The sequence below is a fragment of the Cheilinus undulatus genome, linkage group 7 (assembly GCF_018320785.1).
Source record: "Cheilinus undulatus linkage group 7, ASM1832078v1, whole genome shotgun sequence".
In the NCBI taxonomy this organism is placed as follows: Eukaryota; Metazoa; Chordata; class Actinopteri; order Labriformes; family Labridae; genus Cheilinus; species Cheilinus undulatus.
The window spans coordinates 32,015,902-32,033,346 of NC_054871.1; the positions used below are offsets into that span (position 1 = coordinate 32,015,902).

Sequence of the window (17,445 nt, forward strand, 5' to 3'; positions counted from 1 at the left end):
GTGTTGAAATGCAGACTTACAGAGCTGCTAGCATGGCTATAGACTCTGGTTTAGTCTTTTTAGGTTTTAAGTTAAGTTTTAGGAGAAAGGAGTGGCCTGATATAAAAGCTCACTCATCTAGATTGTAATTTTTAGGAGGCAGAAACTACACTGACATATTTCAAATCTTCAGCAAATAAGGAACAAAAAATCTGCATGGCTTCATGCTGCAAGAGGTAAGTTTTTTGTACTTTACATAACCCGATCCTTTGAGTTTTGTAGCATTAATACAGCCCCCTTTCACTCCACTCTCAAACAACATAAAGTAGATAAATAGCCCTGCTTTCAAATGAAAGAAGCTCATTTGATGATCTGTAAGGTACCTTTCTTATCTCTTTTACCCCTAGATCAGAATACAGCAGTCACGGTAAAGACAAAACCATGTGTTTTTAAAGGCTGTCATCAACACAGGCATCACTGGCTTTCAAAAAGGCAGAGAGGGAGAAGCTCTGCAGCTTGGATGAACTGGCCATAAGTGATTAAAAAAAAAATCCTGCTGCAGGGCTTCTTTTTAAGATTCTTCTCAATGCACAAACTGTGAGTGTCACTAAAATCTATGTCTACATTTTCTGTGATATGTTAAACACAAAGTAGCTCTGAGGATGCATGTACGTTGACAATCTTTAAGCTTTTAAAAATTGACCTTCTCTATAGCAGGACACCATGTGTATGTGTGTTTTGTTGTTGTGTTTATATGAGGCAGTCTGGTGTGACAAAGCAGCAAGCCCGGACCCAACCCTAGGGCTCCTTTGTAGAAAACACACAACCACGAACACGTACACACATGCCTACAAACTCACTCTCATCATCCTTTAACATTTCAGCTTAAACTTCTTTTTTTCAGTAGTGAATAAACTCTGCAGCAGTGTTTTCCTGTATGACACATAAACACTTGACACTCTTACACATCTCTTTGCTGTACAGTACAGAGCAGGCCAGCATTATGTCATCATTAAGGCTGAAACCTTCTTAAACAGGGTCTGTTTTTCTGGGCCTGAGTAGCTACAGTACAGGTTTGTGTTACATCCCAGCAATGATGGCAGATTTTCAAAGTTTTGCTCAGTTGTGCTGGGCTGAAACAGCTCATCAGCACCAGAATAAGTGACCAACAAACTTTCAGGATCGTCAAAGGCAGCAGCGGGGTATTAAGGCAGTCGTCCCCTCAAGATTTTACATACAAAAAGGCTGCAACTACGATTGTGCCATTGACAGTTTAGGACTCAGCCTTCATTTGTCTTCTGATTATCTTGTTAGCACTGCAAAAGTGGCCCATTTTTATTTTATTTTTTATTTTTTTCAAATGGCCAATCAAATCCCCTCAGAGTCTCTACTTGGGTGGTATGACAACAAGTGGAGGCCCTCTCCTTGGCCTCCACATCAGAACCTGGGCATCATTTGCATTGGGCCTTCCCATGGCGTTAGGAGGGATGGGCTCCATACGGGTCAGCACCCTCGGCTGGTCCTGGTGCACCCGACCCACCAGCCTGGCCCTGGAGCCCAGAGGCAGGGATGGATCCACGGCTATATCCACCCTCATCCTCCACTTGATGGTGTGAAGCAGGATCTTTTCTCTAGACGTGGTGTTCAGTGCCACCAGCCAGGTGGTGAAGCTCTGGTCCCTTTTAATGTTGGTCAGCAAAGGTGTGTTTGATTCACTGACCGGCACGGCCCAGGTGACGCTGGGGTAGAAATTGTCATTCATGCTTACAATGAAGCGGGACGGCTTGGAGGTGGGGCCCACTATGGTGACAGTCTCTGTTGTGTTTCCGTACCAGGGGTAGCTCACACCGTCAGAGTCGCTGATGGCCCTCACCAGACCCTCGCAGAGCTGAGGAAGCTCCCAGCTGGACCTGAGAGGAGAGAGGCAGGATGAGACTGTGTTAATCCACTTTATTACTCCTAATAAATCCAGTGAATGACCTAACAATGAAATAATCCTGCTGACTAATATTTTCATTGGAGTTTGCGCCTGATGTAGATTACAGCACACCCAACAGTGCACTGTAGTATGCTCCAGGGTCTGAACCTTTATAGTACTAATCACTTTTCTTCAAATAGTATCTGCACGTAAATGAAAAGTAAATGTGCATTATTCAAAACATGGACTTAAACATGAACAATCATACATTAATAGACATTGTCTAAGTTATCAGTCCTGATGTGAAGACAAAAAAAAAATCACTTTGACTTAAAATTTTAGATTCATTAATGAGGGTGGGGGGGAAAATATTGATAATATTTATATCAGTAATATATTTAAATTGTGGGAATACATTTTTGAGTATGTGAATATATATGTAGGCTACATATTCAGCTGTAAGTCACCGTATAACACGGTCATTGGCTAACGTGAAACACCAGTTGTAACTCGGTTACTGGCCTACGATCGTAAAAATAAAAGTAAATGTTACGCTACAAAAAGGCAAACAATCCATAAAATAACATTACAGAGCTCTATTGGATCTCTATTAACAAAGAAATATACATCTGTAGCTTGATTTCTTCCCCGCTTTCACTGCCATCTTTCTTTGAGTGATAACCCTCAATACCAAGGGAGCTCCAGGAACATCTCAAAATTGAGGGAGATAAAGCCTTCAAACTCAAAAAAAAAAAAAAAAAAAAAAAAAAAGCCTTCAAACTCGCCCTTCAACTCAACTCTCGGGAGAATTGGGACAGCCCTCGCACTTCGCGGGAACGTGAATTTAGAGACTGAGGTTTAAGTGAGCGTTAAGGGGAGGATTGGGATGTCTTTTGTAAAGGTGCTCTGCAGTCATACAACAGAAGACAGAATTAGTAAAACGTCTATAAAATGGTTAAAATAGGCTAATTAAAAATATATTCATGTACTCTACTACATTTCATTATAATATAATGTTATTTATGTCCTATCTTACCTTATAGGGGAATTTTGTATCATCAGTTAATGAGTTTTGGTGATGTATCATTACATGATCATGTTGCAGTACATATCTGCAATAAATAATCATTGGCGTATCATTTTAAGATCACATATTGTATTGTATACTGTAAAACATACTCAAAATATTAGTTGAAACTGATTTCAGTGAAGTTTTTAAGTAGTGTAAATACATTTTTGAGTAGACTCAAGCTAAAATATCTAAATCACACACCCCTGAATAGTTAAAAGAACTCAAAACATTAGACAACTGTTTACATAAGAATTTAAAGTAATTTTTAACTGAAGTAACAGTATTTTTTTTTCGTAGCAGGTATTTAGCCATTTCAAGTTATTTGTACCTAATTTTACATGTATGTTTATGTTGGGTTTAGCTAAATTTTTAAGTTAAACTGCAATATGAAAACTTTTCTACACTTATAAATTCTTTTATATTCAACTCAAACAACATCTGAATGTTTTTCATAAAGCTATATGTTTTGATTAACTGCGGTTGCCCTTTAATTCTATCACATACTTTAATCTTGAACATTAATGTCACTCACAATAGTCAAACGAAATTGATCACAGATAACAATAACTCAAAGATGCACACTGAACCAGAAGGTCCTCTTCCGACATCCAGAATACTGTCCACAGAATATTATGATGATTCCTATGGAGGATATTGTCTAACTGGGTCGGTGACTTCACTCATGGTACAAATGTGTCTAATGCCCAAAGGCATTTTGGGCAAACTGTTGATTAAGCAATGATTGTAAAAGTAATTAAGGACAGTTAGAATAAAACACTTAAAGTGATGGAGTACTGTTTACGTAGCTAAAAAGTGCATCCTCTCAGTTCAGAAATATAGGACTTAAATCGCTGTTTCAGATTTTATTGTTACCACAACTCATTTATTAAAGCACCTCCAACTGGTAAGTCTCATAGTACACTATGATGATATGTGCACTTGGCATAGAGAGTGTTCTTCCTTCTATAGAGTTTAGTTAACTATCCTTGTCATGTTAAGCAGAGTCCCCACAGTCAGGACTTCTCTAAGTGAGTTGATAGCTCCACTCATGGTGCAAAACTGTCTAAGGACTAAGGCATTCTGGGAAAACTATGCAGATTAAGGGATGATTGTAGAATAATTTTAGTACAATTCCAAACAATAGTTTAAATGATTGAGTGCTGTTTACTTCAAACCACAAATATGTTCAGTCAGCACAGGAAAATAGAGCTGAAAGAAATTCAATTTTTTTAACAACCTTTTACTGTTCGGCTGTACAGTGTAACTGTAACTCTCACCTCTAATCATCACTTAATCTGTCTACCTTTTATCTTTGGTTGCTATATGACTATATTGTAAGATATTTTGAAATTGGTTTTCAACTAGTGGATTGGGACCCAAAAGTGGGTCATAAGGCCATTTTCAGTGGGTCACAGATGTGTGTCGGGAAAAAGTGTGTGGCAAAAAAATGTGTGCTTTTGAGTGATATAACTCCATCCCTTTGTTCTGTCACGTTTTGTTCCATCTTAAGCCCAAATTTCTGTTTCTCATTAAAGACATCTGATTGTGATTGAAGAATTGAAGAAATTTGGGTTGTGATTTGTGGATTTAATTTCTCTTCTACTTTATTTAACTATGGAACCATTTTATATCTCAGTCAAGTAATATTACCATCAGCTCTTGAAAACTGTAAAGGCTTTTTTTTTTACCTTAATGCTTAATTAGAAAGAATAACAGATTATAAGTTGTTAGCAGGAACAAATGAGAAGTCAACTTGGGAGAGGTGGATGTTCAACTATTACAACTTTTCTAATAAACTGGACTTTTCATCCACATAGAGTCTTGTTGGGATTATGTTGACTTACTAGGCTTTATAATTCATCTCCAGACCAGCATACAGTGAGACAGTAACAGGCGCCTGTAAATGATATCTAGTGGTTCAGAAGAGGATTACCGTCATCTCTTTGTTGTACCCAGCAGTTATTGTCATCTGGTGGCCTCCTTCCATTTATGTGTTGTGCTTTTAAGCCCAATCTGATGCCACAACATCCCGTAAACCCCATCCTCACACCCCTACACCCACTCGTAAACCCAGCCGGATTAAACACCCCCTCACATATGCCCTCCAGATATGTGTGTGTACAGTATGTTTGTGTGTTGCGGGGGTGCAGGGGTGGACATGTCTCCATTGAGCGTGAGTGTATGGCCTGTTGTTTAGCTCCTTTAATAGCAGCTTTTCTATTTAGGTGCCAAAGTCACAGGAACAGTATCTGTCAGTGGGCGTTTGAATGAAGGAGGTTGACAAGCACAGTTAACCTGCTGCGTGCACAAATGCTCCTCTGCAAACTCAGTGTGGTGCACAAAGTGTGGACAAGCATGCAAACCCTCACTCTCTGGTATGTGACGTCACAGGGGTGTTATGGGTACACAGGTGAGGTGACAGATGTGGGAACTCACATTCCGACGTCTCCATACGTGTTGTAAAATTCCATCTGGGTGCAAGCCTGAATCCAGCCCACCACCCAGGTCTCGTTGCGCGGGATCGGGGGCATGACAATCCGCGCGGAGGCTTTGAAATAGGGCGTCTTGTACCGCAGCACAATGGGCGAGTTCTCCTCGATGACAGTGGGGCAGTGGTCTATGGTGGCGGACAGGTCGTACACCACGATGTTCTCCCGTTTGATCCGCGACTTGTTACAGGCTATGCTCTGGATGCAGCCCATGGCGGTGCAGGTGAAGGTGATGGTCAGGAGCAGCCAAGTGAGCCTGACAGGCCTGTGGAGCAGCGCTGCTGACCGGGACTGGACCACCACCAGAACTATGAGGCCGTGCATCAGAGGAAACTGTAAGGCAAAGGTGGGTGCTACCACTCTGTAGGCCCGAATCAGAGACACGTTAAGGCTTCAGGACAGGGGACAGGTGGCCCCCTGGATCTAGTTTGTTCCACTTGGATACACACACACCAGCTCCAGAGACTATCCCCTCGCCCTGACCCCCCTCAAGAAAAACAGCCCGCAGGGATTAAAAAGGTAGGCTAAATCTCAGATGCAGGTGTGATTGTGTTATCCCTTCCCTTAAAGATCCACCCTGTGTTGTCTCCTGCTCGGACCCCCAGCCCGTAACCTTTGATCCTCTTTTTCCTTCCCGGAGCTGTCATGTCAGAAGAGGACCGGCGGACACCGGGGCGCCGGCAGAGGGACCCGGTGGTCGGGCGGTGAGGCTCGTCGATGCGGCGCTGTGGTACATGAGACGCTGCTTCTGCTGCTGCCTGGAACCGGAGCGGCGGCGTTACCGTCCGTCATACCTGCCGACTCATGTGGAGGGAAACCCGGGGAAACGAGGCAGACATGGGAGCATCAGTGACGGGAAAAACAGCTTCGTCCTCCTGCACGGTTTAGACGACACAGGCGGGTCGCTTCCGCTGAAGACGAGGCAGAAAATGAGCTGCAAACAAAACGACTGAAACTGTTTGGTTAATGCTGATAGCAAATGTCACCGAGGCTGAAAAAGATCAAATAAACAGAGTGACAGTAGCTGTGGAGGGCAGAAACCGCCGCTCGGCATCCTCCTCTGAAGGCTGCATGGCTGAGTGTCGCTGTTCAGCTGCGTGGTGCTGAAGATGCTGGATGGACCAATGAGCGGCGGAGGGACACTGAAGGCGTAGGAGTGCCCGCGTCTGCACAGTAGTAGCTTTACGACCTCCTTCCTCCATATTGAAATGATACTTTCCCAACAGCATAAACACATCTGACAAGTTCAAGGTAGGCTCCTCATGCATGTTTCAGAGGGGCTGCAACGCTTTTGTACGCATTTTAACAATCCTGTGTTGTAATTATCTTATTTAGAAAATAAAGGTGTGAAATTTGTATTGAAAAACATCAAGAAGGCTACAACCTGTCCTAGTCTGGACAAAATTACAGTGCTGTAAAAAGTATTTTCCCACTTCCTGACTATTTTATTTTGCATTTTAATCACACTTACATGCTTCAGACCATCAAACAAATTTTAATATTCAATAAAGCAAACCCATGTAGATACAAAATTTAGTTGTTTTAAATGATGATTTAATTTATTAAAGGAAGAAAACATTCAAACCCACCCAGCCCTGTGTGAAAAAGTGATTGCCACTTTGTTAAATCATGATTGACTGTGATCAACAGCGATTTTTGGAAAGCTGAGTTGAGTTTCAACATCCAAACCCAGGCCTACTGAATCAAGAAATCCCTTAAATAGAACCTATCTGACAAAGAGAAGTATGCTAAAAGATCTCTTAAAGCAACACATGTACACACAAAGCACAAAGCCATTTCTAAGGCTTTTGGACTCAGCGAACCACGTGAGAGCAATTATCCACAAACGGAGAAAACTTGGAACATTGGTGAACCTTCCCAGGAGTGGCCGGCCAGCCAAAATTACTCCAAAAGCACATCAATGACTCATCCAGGGATTCACAAAAGAACCCAGAAAGACATCTTAAAACCTGCAGGCCTCACTTCACTCAGATAGGGTCGGTGTTTATGATTCAACAATAAGAAAGAAACTGGGCAAAAATGGAATCCATAGTTCCAAGGCAAAAAAAAACACTGCTGACCAAAAAGAAGACAAAGGCTCGTCTAACATTTGACAAAAACATCTTGATGATCTCCAAGACTTTTGAGGAAATATTCTGTATACTGACGAGACAAAAGTTGAACTTTTTGGAAGGTGTGTGGTCCGTTACATCTGGCATAAAAATATCACAGCATTTCACAAAAACATTATCATTGTGTGACGGTCTGAAACTGCTTTGCTGCTTCAGGACCTGAATGTCTTGCCATAATTGATGGAACCATGAATTCTGCTGTCTACCAGAAAATCCTGAAGGAGAATATCCAGCCACCAGTTCATGACCTCAAGCTCAAGCACACTTTGGTGATGCAGCAGGACAACAACCCGAAACATATTGCAAGTCCACCTCTGAATGGCAAAATCCACCTAGTTCTTCTTACATACCTTCATATTCACAAGTAAGATACACTGAGGACTTACAACAGAGCAAAGAACCTTTTTATCAGCAACAAACTTGTGAAAAGAACATTAATCGATTTCAGTCACTTTGGCATGTCTTACCAAACAGCTTAGGGTTGTCTGTGCACCCAACACTCCCCCTATGGTTTTACTGAAGGCAGGCAGGGCTTTGTGATGTAGTCATGTGAGGTGTATTTCTTTAGTCACTTTCACTGATTAAGACATGCACTTTGAATCTAAATAAGAGAATAAAAAACATAAAAAATAAGTATTATCTAATAAATTCCCAGGGGTGGACCCCTGGCCCAAATAGTAAAGTCCAAGCACCGAAAAAACCCCCTGAAATTTCTTCATATGGCACTTATAGAATACCAGTCATATATAAGGCAATTCAAAGTGTTTTACAGACTGAAAAAAAATAAAATCTATGTCAATAAGAGCATAAAAAGATGCATCACACTTAGCAAATAAAATAATTGAAATATCAAAGATAATAACACTTATGTTATTTATAGGGGCCTTTCATGACACTCAAGGTCAACTTACAAATATATCAAATACAAACAATTAAAAGAAAATTATTGTTAGGTTGAGTCCTAGGGGCATATTGAAACAATGAATTGGTGGATTACTGTGTGGTTAAATGAAACATGAAAATATTTATGATTTTAAACCACAGTTGTTATGTAGCTGACAACAGCTAAAACAACTTGGGAGATTAAGAAAACTATAAAATGAAAATGCAAAGGGCCACAAAGCTGGTGTGAAAAAAGGAACACAAGAAATGCAGTGTAAAAGCACTCAGCACTGACACACAATGATCTTCAGGCGACTGTTATAACTGAGAATTCTCCTCCAAAGTTTCAGAAATGTTTATGCACACTCTCACATTCAATCACACACACAAGAAAAGCCAGAGAGCTCCTGGGTTTCTCTGAAGGTGAGATAATGAGTCAGCACAGATTGCTGCAACGTGAGAGTGTATATAAGTTTGCCCCACCTGACCTCAATCAGGAAAAATCACTCACACCTGGCACTAAACTGATTGACTCACACTGCAGCTGACTCTTTACTACATATCGCATAGATTTATAGCAGTAATGGATAATCCACACTGATATCACAACTATGAAAACATGCATTTTTTTCTGCAAGATGTCATAACAATTCACAGACCTATAATTTTAACTTTACACTCAACCTAAATAGCAAAAAATGAGCAGCCATATTATATATAAATAAATAAATTAAACTATATAAATGAATTAATTAGCGTTGTTGTTTAAAATGCTTTCTATCTCGAAAACAATCACAGGCATAGGCTACAAAACATTTCAGACAGAAAAAATCTTAAAAAGTTGTCACAGTTTAGCACTTAGCTGATCATTTTTTGCCTTTTCTGAAATTGAAAATTTACAACAACATAAGGCATTTCATACTTTCAGCTGATGATTAACGTGACTTTTATTTTGAAGACCAAAATGGTAGCACATTATGCTTCATCACTTCCGGTTAGCAGGAAAGCCTGCCTCATGATTCACACACTCAAACAGATCGAGACCGAAGTCCCGTGTTGACAATCTTAACATGTCATTGTTATACACTGTATAAATTTGAAGTGTGTATTATCGAAGAGGTAATCATGGTGAGTATCTGACCGTTACGCTACATTTAAATACCGACGAGCCTGAAAAACAGTACATATACAAGTGCTAAGGTAAGGCAAGCTAATGCTAACTCTGTTAGTGTTGTTGAAGTTGCTTTGGCTGTCAGGATTAGTGAGCTGCTTGAAATCTTTAATGTCATGCTAAATGAAGACGCAACTAGTCTTAATTACATTCCAAGCTTTACTAAAGTAAATAGGATTTCTCTGTTATCGTTTCATGTCTACCCATAACCATTTAGTGTAGGACATCACAGATTAAAGATCCTAAACCAAAGCATTAAACCTTTATATCATGGATACTAATATATTGTAAGCTTAACTATTTTCAGTTAGAGGGTGTGGAATAAAGTGGCGAGCAAACTATGAATAAATGTTGTCTTATGTAGATTGATTAAATTGGTATTATGTTCATTTTTTATGACACATGTTAACCTTAATTATTCCCTGTAGGTCCCTACAGACTTCAAAGCTCTGATCCAAAGATTTTATCACCTTCAATCTGAGCGAGTAGAGACCTATCGACTCTTCGAGGAGTAAGTTTGTACCCTTTAAGTCAGTATATTTAACGTAACATAATTCCACATTTTGTTCCCTCCTGTCAGCATATCATCTTAACTCTAATTCACTCCTGCTTGTGTTTTCTTTTACCTGTTGTTTCACTGTTTGCTTCCTTCCAGAGGTCATGAGGCATATTTAAGGACAGGGCCCCAATATGACTTCGACCACTACAGGCAGCTGGTGCACGAGATAACACAAGCCTTCTGCGGCATCTCCACGGAGGTGCTGGAGATCAAGAGAAAGCTGCATTATGAGTTTGACCGACCAGACCTCTCTGAGCATATCGAAAAGCTGCAGAGCAAAGAGAAGCAAAAACTGGAACTGGTACGTAAATACTCTCCTCTCTGTTTAATGTTGGCTACAGAAAGAAATGGATAACAAGATGATGATCTTGTATAAAATAATGTGATTTCAATCATCAATCAATTTTTCTTTGTATAGCGCCACCTTCTTTTCAGTGTTTTTAAGATTCTTTAGATAAATGTTATCTAAAGAAACTTACTAAGAGAACAGGTCTAGACCATACACTTTGATGTATTGTTATAAAGACCCAGTGCTAATTTCCATGAGTTCAGCACTACCAGTATTAAGCGTCGTTACAGTGGTGAGGAAGCTTTCCCTTTAACGGACAGGAGCCATCTGCCAAAGCCACGCTGAAAGAAGAGGAGGATGCCGAAAGAGGGACGAAAGAACCAACAAATAGAACCCAAATGTATGGCTGTCATGGCAATAAACATATCTTGTATTTTGTAGCATTTGACTAAAACATCAGTAATGATGGTAGTAATATGTTAAGAATAAGCAATAACAATCACGATTAATAGAAAACAGCAATGCAGTACAAGCATTAGAAGCTAGGATGATAATGAAAAAGGGAGAACTGCTATTGATTTTAAGAGTGTAGAGTTTCCCTTAGATTAAATTCAACTGCTCTAGTAATAATAGAAATAAGGATGATGATGTTAAAATGAAGCAATTGTAGATGCAGTTATATGATATTAATGTAAACAGATAGAGAGGGAAGGAGGGTATTGCCTGTTGTACGGAATGGTCCACTGTTTATGCTACTCACATTGACTTCTTCTTTTTAAAACAATACGTACTCGCCAGTCACTTTAAGTGTACCTATTCAACTGCTCATTAATGCAAGTATGTAATTAGTTAATCTCATGACTGGAACCATTGCATTTGAGAATTTAGACAAAGTCAAGTTAATGAGCTGAAGGTCAAACTAATGACCAGAATGGGGAAGTAATGTGGTTTAAGGGACTTTTTTTTTTCTTTTTTGTTATTAAAGTTTTTATTTTTCATTCCAGCAAAAATTACAGACATTATTTTCACTTTGGCTCCACAGAATGTACAGATTTAAGGGACATTTCACTGCCATGGTTGTTGGTGCCAGATGTCCTGGTGTGAGTATTTCATAAACTACTGATCTGCTGGGAGATTCATGCACACTCATCTCAAGGTTCTAGGGAGAATGGTCCAGCAAAGAGAAAATTTCAAGTGAGCTGCAGCTTTCAGGGCCAAAATGCTTTGTTGATGGCAGAGATCAGAGGAGAATGACCAGACTGATTTTAGCTTACAGAAAGACAAAAGTAACTCAAATAACCAGTCATTACAATCAAGGTATGCAGAAAAGCATCCCTAATTGAACACCACATGGAAGCAGATGGGCTACAGCAACAGAAGACCACACTGGGTGACACTTGTCATTAAAGAAGATTAAATCAAACTACAGTTCACACATGCTCATCTAAACTAGACAATATAAGATTGGAAAAACATTCCCTGGTCAGATGAGTCCTTGATTTCTGCTGCAACATTCGAATGGTAGAGTCAGAATTTGTTACAAACAACATGAAAGCCTGCCAGACCACCAACAACCACGGCACTTTCAAGTCACTAAAATCCCCTTCCTCATTTTGATGCTTATTTTGAACCTGAGCACGTCGTCTTTACAATACCTCCATGCCGAAATGCATTGGTAAGTGCCATGTGATTGGCTGATAAGATGTATGCATAAATGAACAGTTGAACAGGTATAACTTAGAATGTGATCAATAACGGTTTAATGTATGTAACTTAATTTCTGGCAAACCTGAAAAGTTTAAATATATATGAAATCTAGTTTTTGATATTGCAGGCCTAAAATGTCTGAAACTACAGGTGCAAATAAAGTTACCTAACCTAACCTAACCTTACTGCCCTGAATTATTAAAGGGGAGGCACAGAGTTTGTTCCAGGGCAAAATATGTCTGCTCTGACAAAGCCTTTGTAACCTGCTTGTTGAATCATCTTTAGCACTTACTTCCTGATAGCTAAGGCAAAGCAACACTGGTACTACCTTTGAGGAGGACATCACTCATACTCTGCAAGTGACAACATTTGCACCGACTGATTTTGAAAGAAAAGCTGCACTGACTGTGTCGTCCTGGTGCCTCTTATGTGCGTTTTTAAAGTAGTTTAAATGAAGACTTCAACAGCTTACAGTTTCATTTTCAATAATGAGGGCAGTTATGGCTAATGTTGTCAAACAAGACAGTAACACTAAATAAAGGTTTTTACTAGGGCAGTCAGACAATTTCAATTTGTGATCAATCTCTGAATTTCTATTGTTAATCAGGATTGATTTTGATATTCACAATTGCCGCCTTTTTGCATTTAAGAAAAATGTTCTCGTCATTTTTTTTACTGTCGTGTACTGGGGTAAAGGACTTCCTCTTTGGATGCAAACCTGCTTTTATTTTGAAAGGAAATAAAGAACTTCCTGTAGATTGAAGAAGAGAATATGAACATAAACACAGAAAAAGGAACTTGTTATGGTCTGAAAAGGAAACAATGTAACAGTAAAAAGGTGAAAATTTGATAGCCAAAGGTACAGATGACTTTTGACTTGACCACTGAACTGTCCGTGAGTTTTTTAAGTAAAATGAGACATTGACGAGCAGTGGTGGACTTATTTTACATCACTTAACATAAGTGTGCTAAAAGGGACAATAAAGCATGTAACTGATAAGGATTTTAAGATTACATATTTCCTGTCTCACTTCAACTGCCCTATCAAAATAAAAGCAAAAAGCCCAAAAGGTTATCTTAAAAAAAGAAAAGTTTTAAAAAGTCTTTAGATTTTTACTTTAAACGTCTGCTGAAACCTTTCCAGATATACATGTAAAATAGGCTTGAAAGAAACTTAGAGCTCATATTTTGGATTGGATACTGGTAGGAAAAAAAAAGATAAATTAATGTGAAATTAAATGCATAGTTGAGGGAATAAATCAAAGAGATTCATACATAATTTAACCCTTGTGCCCTCCTCAAATTTACTTCCCACTTTACACCTTTGAGGCAAAAATGTACACAAACAGAAATATTGCAATTAAATCACCATACATCAATATTTTTTTCTACTTTTTTTCATAAATCTCTTTAACAACTTCAGACCTGCTAGAAACTACTAAACATTCAACTATTTTCAAGATTTTAACCCTTTAAATGCCAGTTTGATTATTTGAATTTTTTCCATTTTTTCTGCAACAAAACACAAAAAGTGAATTATTTTCCATTAAATTAATAGTAGAAAGGTGGGGCTTTGGTGCTGATAGAAGTCTTGGATGGGTCAAAGATTAGCACCAAAATTGATTTGATTGCACTTGTATTTTTTTGCAGTCCCAGCTTTAACATTTACTAGCCTCTTTACACCTTTGTGGCAAAAATGTACACGTACGTGTTTATGGAAAACCTCTTTAAAATTATACTGAAACGGTTTTCGTCTCTGTGTGGACAAGGCCTAAGGATCCCAATCACTCTTTCAGTGAGTGGACTGCTTAGAAGGAGCAGGTCTGGTCTCCATCCCATGTCTCATCTCCATTTACCGTTAGGGAAGCAGCCAGATGCATATACTCCCCAACAACTGTTTTTGTTTTGAGTACAGCAAAGGCAGGAAGCCATGTTTTTACACACTCACCTCTTCAAAGACACATGAAACACATCCTTTGTGTACATTTTTGGCCACGAAGGTGTAAAGAGGGTACAAAATTTGTTGAGAGAGTATGAATGACATTTAAGAGTAAAACATGTTGGATTTTAAAAATTCAACTAGAAAGAGAAGTTCCTGTTAAAATTCATGCCACAGGCTGTAAAACTGACAAAATGATCACAAGTTGAAAAAAAAACTTGCAAAAAATGGCCAAAAATGCCCAAGGAGGGCACAAGAGTTAAAAACAACAAATGTAACATGAAATGATGATTTCAGTCCTTTTGGGGCTGTGATATAAATCAGGGGTTACCAAACTTTTCAGCTCCTGACCTCCAAAATAATGATACCAGAGTCTGGGGACCTCTACTGTTCCTGGAGGAGGTCAAAGCATAGTTACACACAGCCTTGCACATTTAAAAATTGTTATGGGAAAATCTGAATATTAAGGATCTTTTTTATTTTCAGCATAAATTTCACCCAATGGCTGTGGTTTCGACCCTCAGTTTGGGAACTACTAATATCAATGGCAGTCATCTTCTGGATTTCTTTACTCATGTTAATTCAGTTTTGTGCGATTTGTGCATTCAAACACTATTTTCTATTTGTTTCATTTGTAACTGTTTGCATTCCTTTACTGAAGTGTTTACTTTTAATGATGCTTAACAACCTCTTAAATCTACCTCTTTTAACATTTTTGTTTCTAATTAATGTCATATAATTTGAGTCTTCAGGTTCTTATTTGGTACAATTCCTAGCTTTTCCACAAGGGGGCAGAATTCTGATGCAGATCATAAAGAGATTCAGTTCTCTTTCTGCTCAGAGCTCAAGTTATGTATGTTTAATTGAAAATGTCCTAGGAGGGGAAGGATACACTGCATCTGTTGGCATCTTTTTTGTGCCAGACAACATTTTAGTTTATTTTAACATACTCAGTTTTGTGTACATGTTCTTGTACTGCCTGTTACATTTGAGTGACATGAAAGCTGCGGCCTGTCTGCTGCAACAGCATCACTGCTTGAAAGATTTAAGAGGTTTGGTGTTAAAATTTTAACTCTTCAGTATCCCTCACTTTCTCAAACATTCCACATCTCACACATCTGGTGTTCACAGGTGATCTGCAGCACTCTTTTATAAAGTTTTACACTCCTTTAATAAAATAACCTCAACTTCCTTTCAGCCAGTGATGTAATAAAACTCCTATTATCCCAGAGTCCTTCCTGTGTCTCCCCACGTCCTCCTTTGATGAATGGTTTGCATAAATCTTATCTGATGTGCTTCTCAACAGACAGCCAAGCTGCAGCTGGCCAGGCAGCGGGCCCAGGATCACCCCGAGGAGGAGGACTGTCAAGGAAAGATTCAGGAGATCAAGCATGAGTAAGAGCAGCTTTTACCACCCTTACGTTAAACTGTGTTTTCTTACTCCCTGCTGACCCGTCCACTCACTATCAACCTGCCGCCGGCTGCAGGACTTCCTTCTTCTTTCTCAGGCTTTACTTTGTAACCATGACAGTACCTAAAACTGTCATTTTTTGCTTATTGTTTTCAGGATCATCAAGAACAAAGAGGCTCTGAGTGAGATCATGCAGGACTTTAAGTATGACTCCGAGGAGTGTGATTGACAGCCAGCTCCCGGGAGGCCTGAAGCCACCCTCACATCACCCGATAGCAGCACTGACGGATCGACTCGGCTCTGCTGCAACTGCCATCTTGGACTCCTCAGCTGCACTTATCGATCCCCCTCTGGCCCCACCCTGCTCACTGCTGCAGTCTTATGCCACCCAGGGGACTTTTCACATTCTGCAGCTGTGTTTTTTATCTGTAGTAATGCTATCATGTTAGTGCACGCCTCAGCAAAAGTATGACCGCTCGTGATAAAATGTGTAAATAGTCAAAATGTTAATTAATGCTTTGGACTATCCAGTTTTCTTTGTTTATAATGTATTTTTTAAATTAAAAAAAGACACTTTTGAAGACATTTTTGATTTTTACTGTTTATACATCACATTATTTTGAGACAGTGAAAGGATATAACTTAGACAAAACACATTTTAAATATATAGGTACAGAAATATAAAATCCTTCAACAAAAAGCCTGCTAAGATATTTGTATATTTATGTATAATGAATCAAGTCATGGCGATTCAATGCTTCATAAATCAGTATGCTGCTGTGATTCAGAGCAGTGGTTCTCAAATGGTGGGTTGGGCCCCAAAAGTGGGTTGTGAATGTGTATCAGGGAAAAATAAAAAAAAAAAAACATGGCAAAAAGTCTGCGTATGGAAGCCCTAAGTGGACATAGTTCGTTCACAATGTATTTTTTAGGTTTCAAATGATGACGAGATAATGAGAAAGTTGCTTGAGAAATTACCAAATTTCCATGCTGACTCTGGAAAATGGAGTAAAATTGGATGCATGCATATCCTTCTGTGATGGTTTGCTTTTAAACATTTCCTTCAGCTTTTTGTTCAAATATGTTTTGTTTCATTTGAGTTCTAATTTTCCATGTTTTATTAAATAAATTTGAGTTGTAGGAAGTTTTTTCAAATTTGTTATTTCTCTTAAGGAGGTGGTGATTGATCCTGATGCCTTACCAGCTGAGAACCACTGGTTTAGAAACATCTTAGCAAGACAACAAGAATGAACTACTTAAAACGTTTTACACAGCTTGCTTCTTGAGTTGCGATTATTGTTAGTTATTTGGTTTTCATCAGCTGTACCTGAAATATGGATATTTTCAATAAGGAACAATCACTTGGGAGATATAAATACATCTCAGAACATGACACCTTTTCCTCTAAAATTGTACCTTAAAAATGTTTAAATAATTTTCCAATATAAGAAAGAATTATGAAAATATCTGTTAACATGACTATCAAAAACACTGCTGTACAAAAATACTTCCTGAATCAACCCAGAACAATGGGGAAATGTCTTTTTGCAAATGGGCCAGACACTGGTGTGGAAGTTAGCTGTTGCCTCACAGCAAGACGGATCCAGGTTTGAGTCCATTTGTAAAGGGGTCTGTCTGTATGGAGTTTGCATTTTCTCCCCGTGCATGCATGAGTTCTCTCTGGACACTCCGGCTTCATTCCACAGTCCGAAGACAGGTTGGTTGATCGTTGACTAAATTGTCCATAGGAGTTCATGAGAGTGTGCCTGGTTGATTTTTTCTGTAAGACAGCCCTGTCATTGATTTAACACAGCAGAGTGTAGATTAATGAGAATAAAATGATTTTTTTTTCAACCATAGCATCAGGGCTAACATAAACAAATGAAAAAAGTAAAGG

The 17,445-nt window shown here is 39.0% G+C and overlaps 2 protein-coding genes across 2 annotated transcripts; one reads left to right on the top strand and one right to left on the bottom strand.

Moving 5' to 3' along the window:
• Nucleotides 1-1,366: 1,366 nt before the first annotated feature.
• Nucleotides 1,367-5,782, bottom strand: fam78bb (family with sequence similarity 78 member Bb). The gene is made up of 2 exons (XM_041792179.1): nt 5,406-5,782; nt 1,367-1,889 (listed from the first exon to the last, which is right to left on the bottom strand). The coding sequence occupies exons 1-2, from the start codon at nt 5,780-5,782 to the stop codon at nt 1,367-1,369; spliced, it is 900 nt and encodes a 299-aa protein (XP_041648113.1).
• A 3,684-nt stretch (nt 5,783-9,466) lies between these two features.
• rex1bd (required for excision 1-B domain containing) lies at nt 9,467-16,426 on the top strand. The gene is made up of 5 exons (XM_041790526.1): nt 9,467-9,600; nt 10,072-10,154; nt 10,299-10,503; nt 15,444-15,532; nt 15,705-16,426. The coding sequence occupies exons 1-5, from the start codon at nt 9,598-9,600 to the stop codon at nt 15,775-15,777; spliced, it is 453 nt and encodes a 150-aa protein (XP_041646460.1). The 5' UTR covers nt 9,467-9,597; the 3' UTR covers nt 15,778-16,426.
• The last annotated feature ends 1,019 nt before the right edge of the window (nt 16,427-17,445 follow it).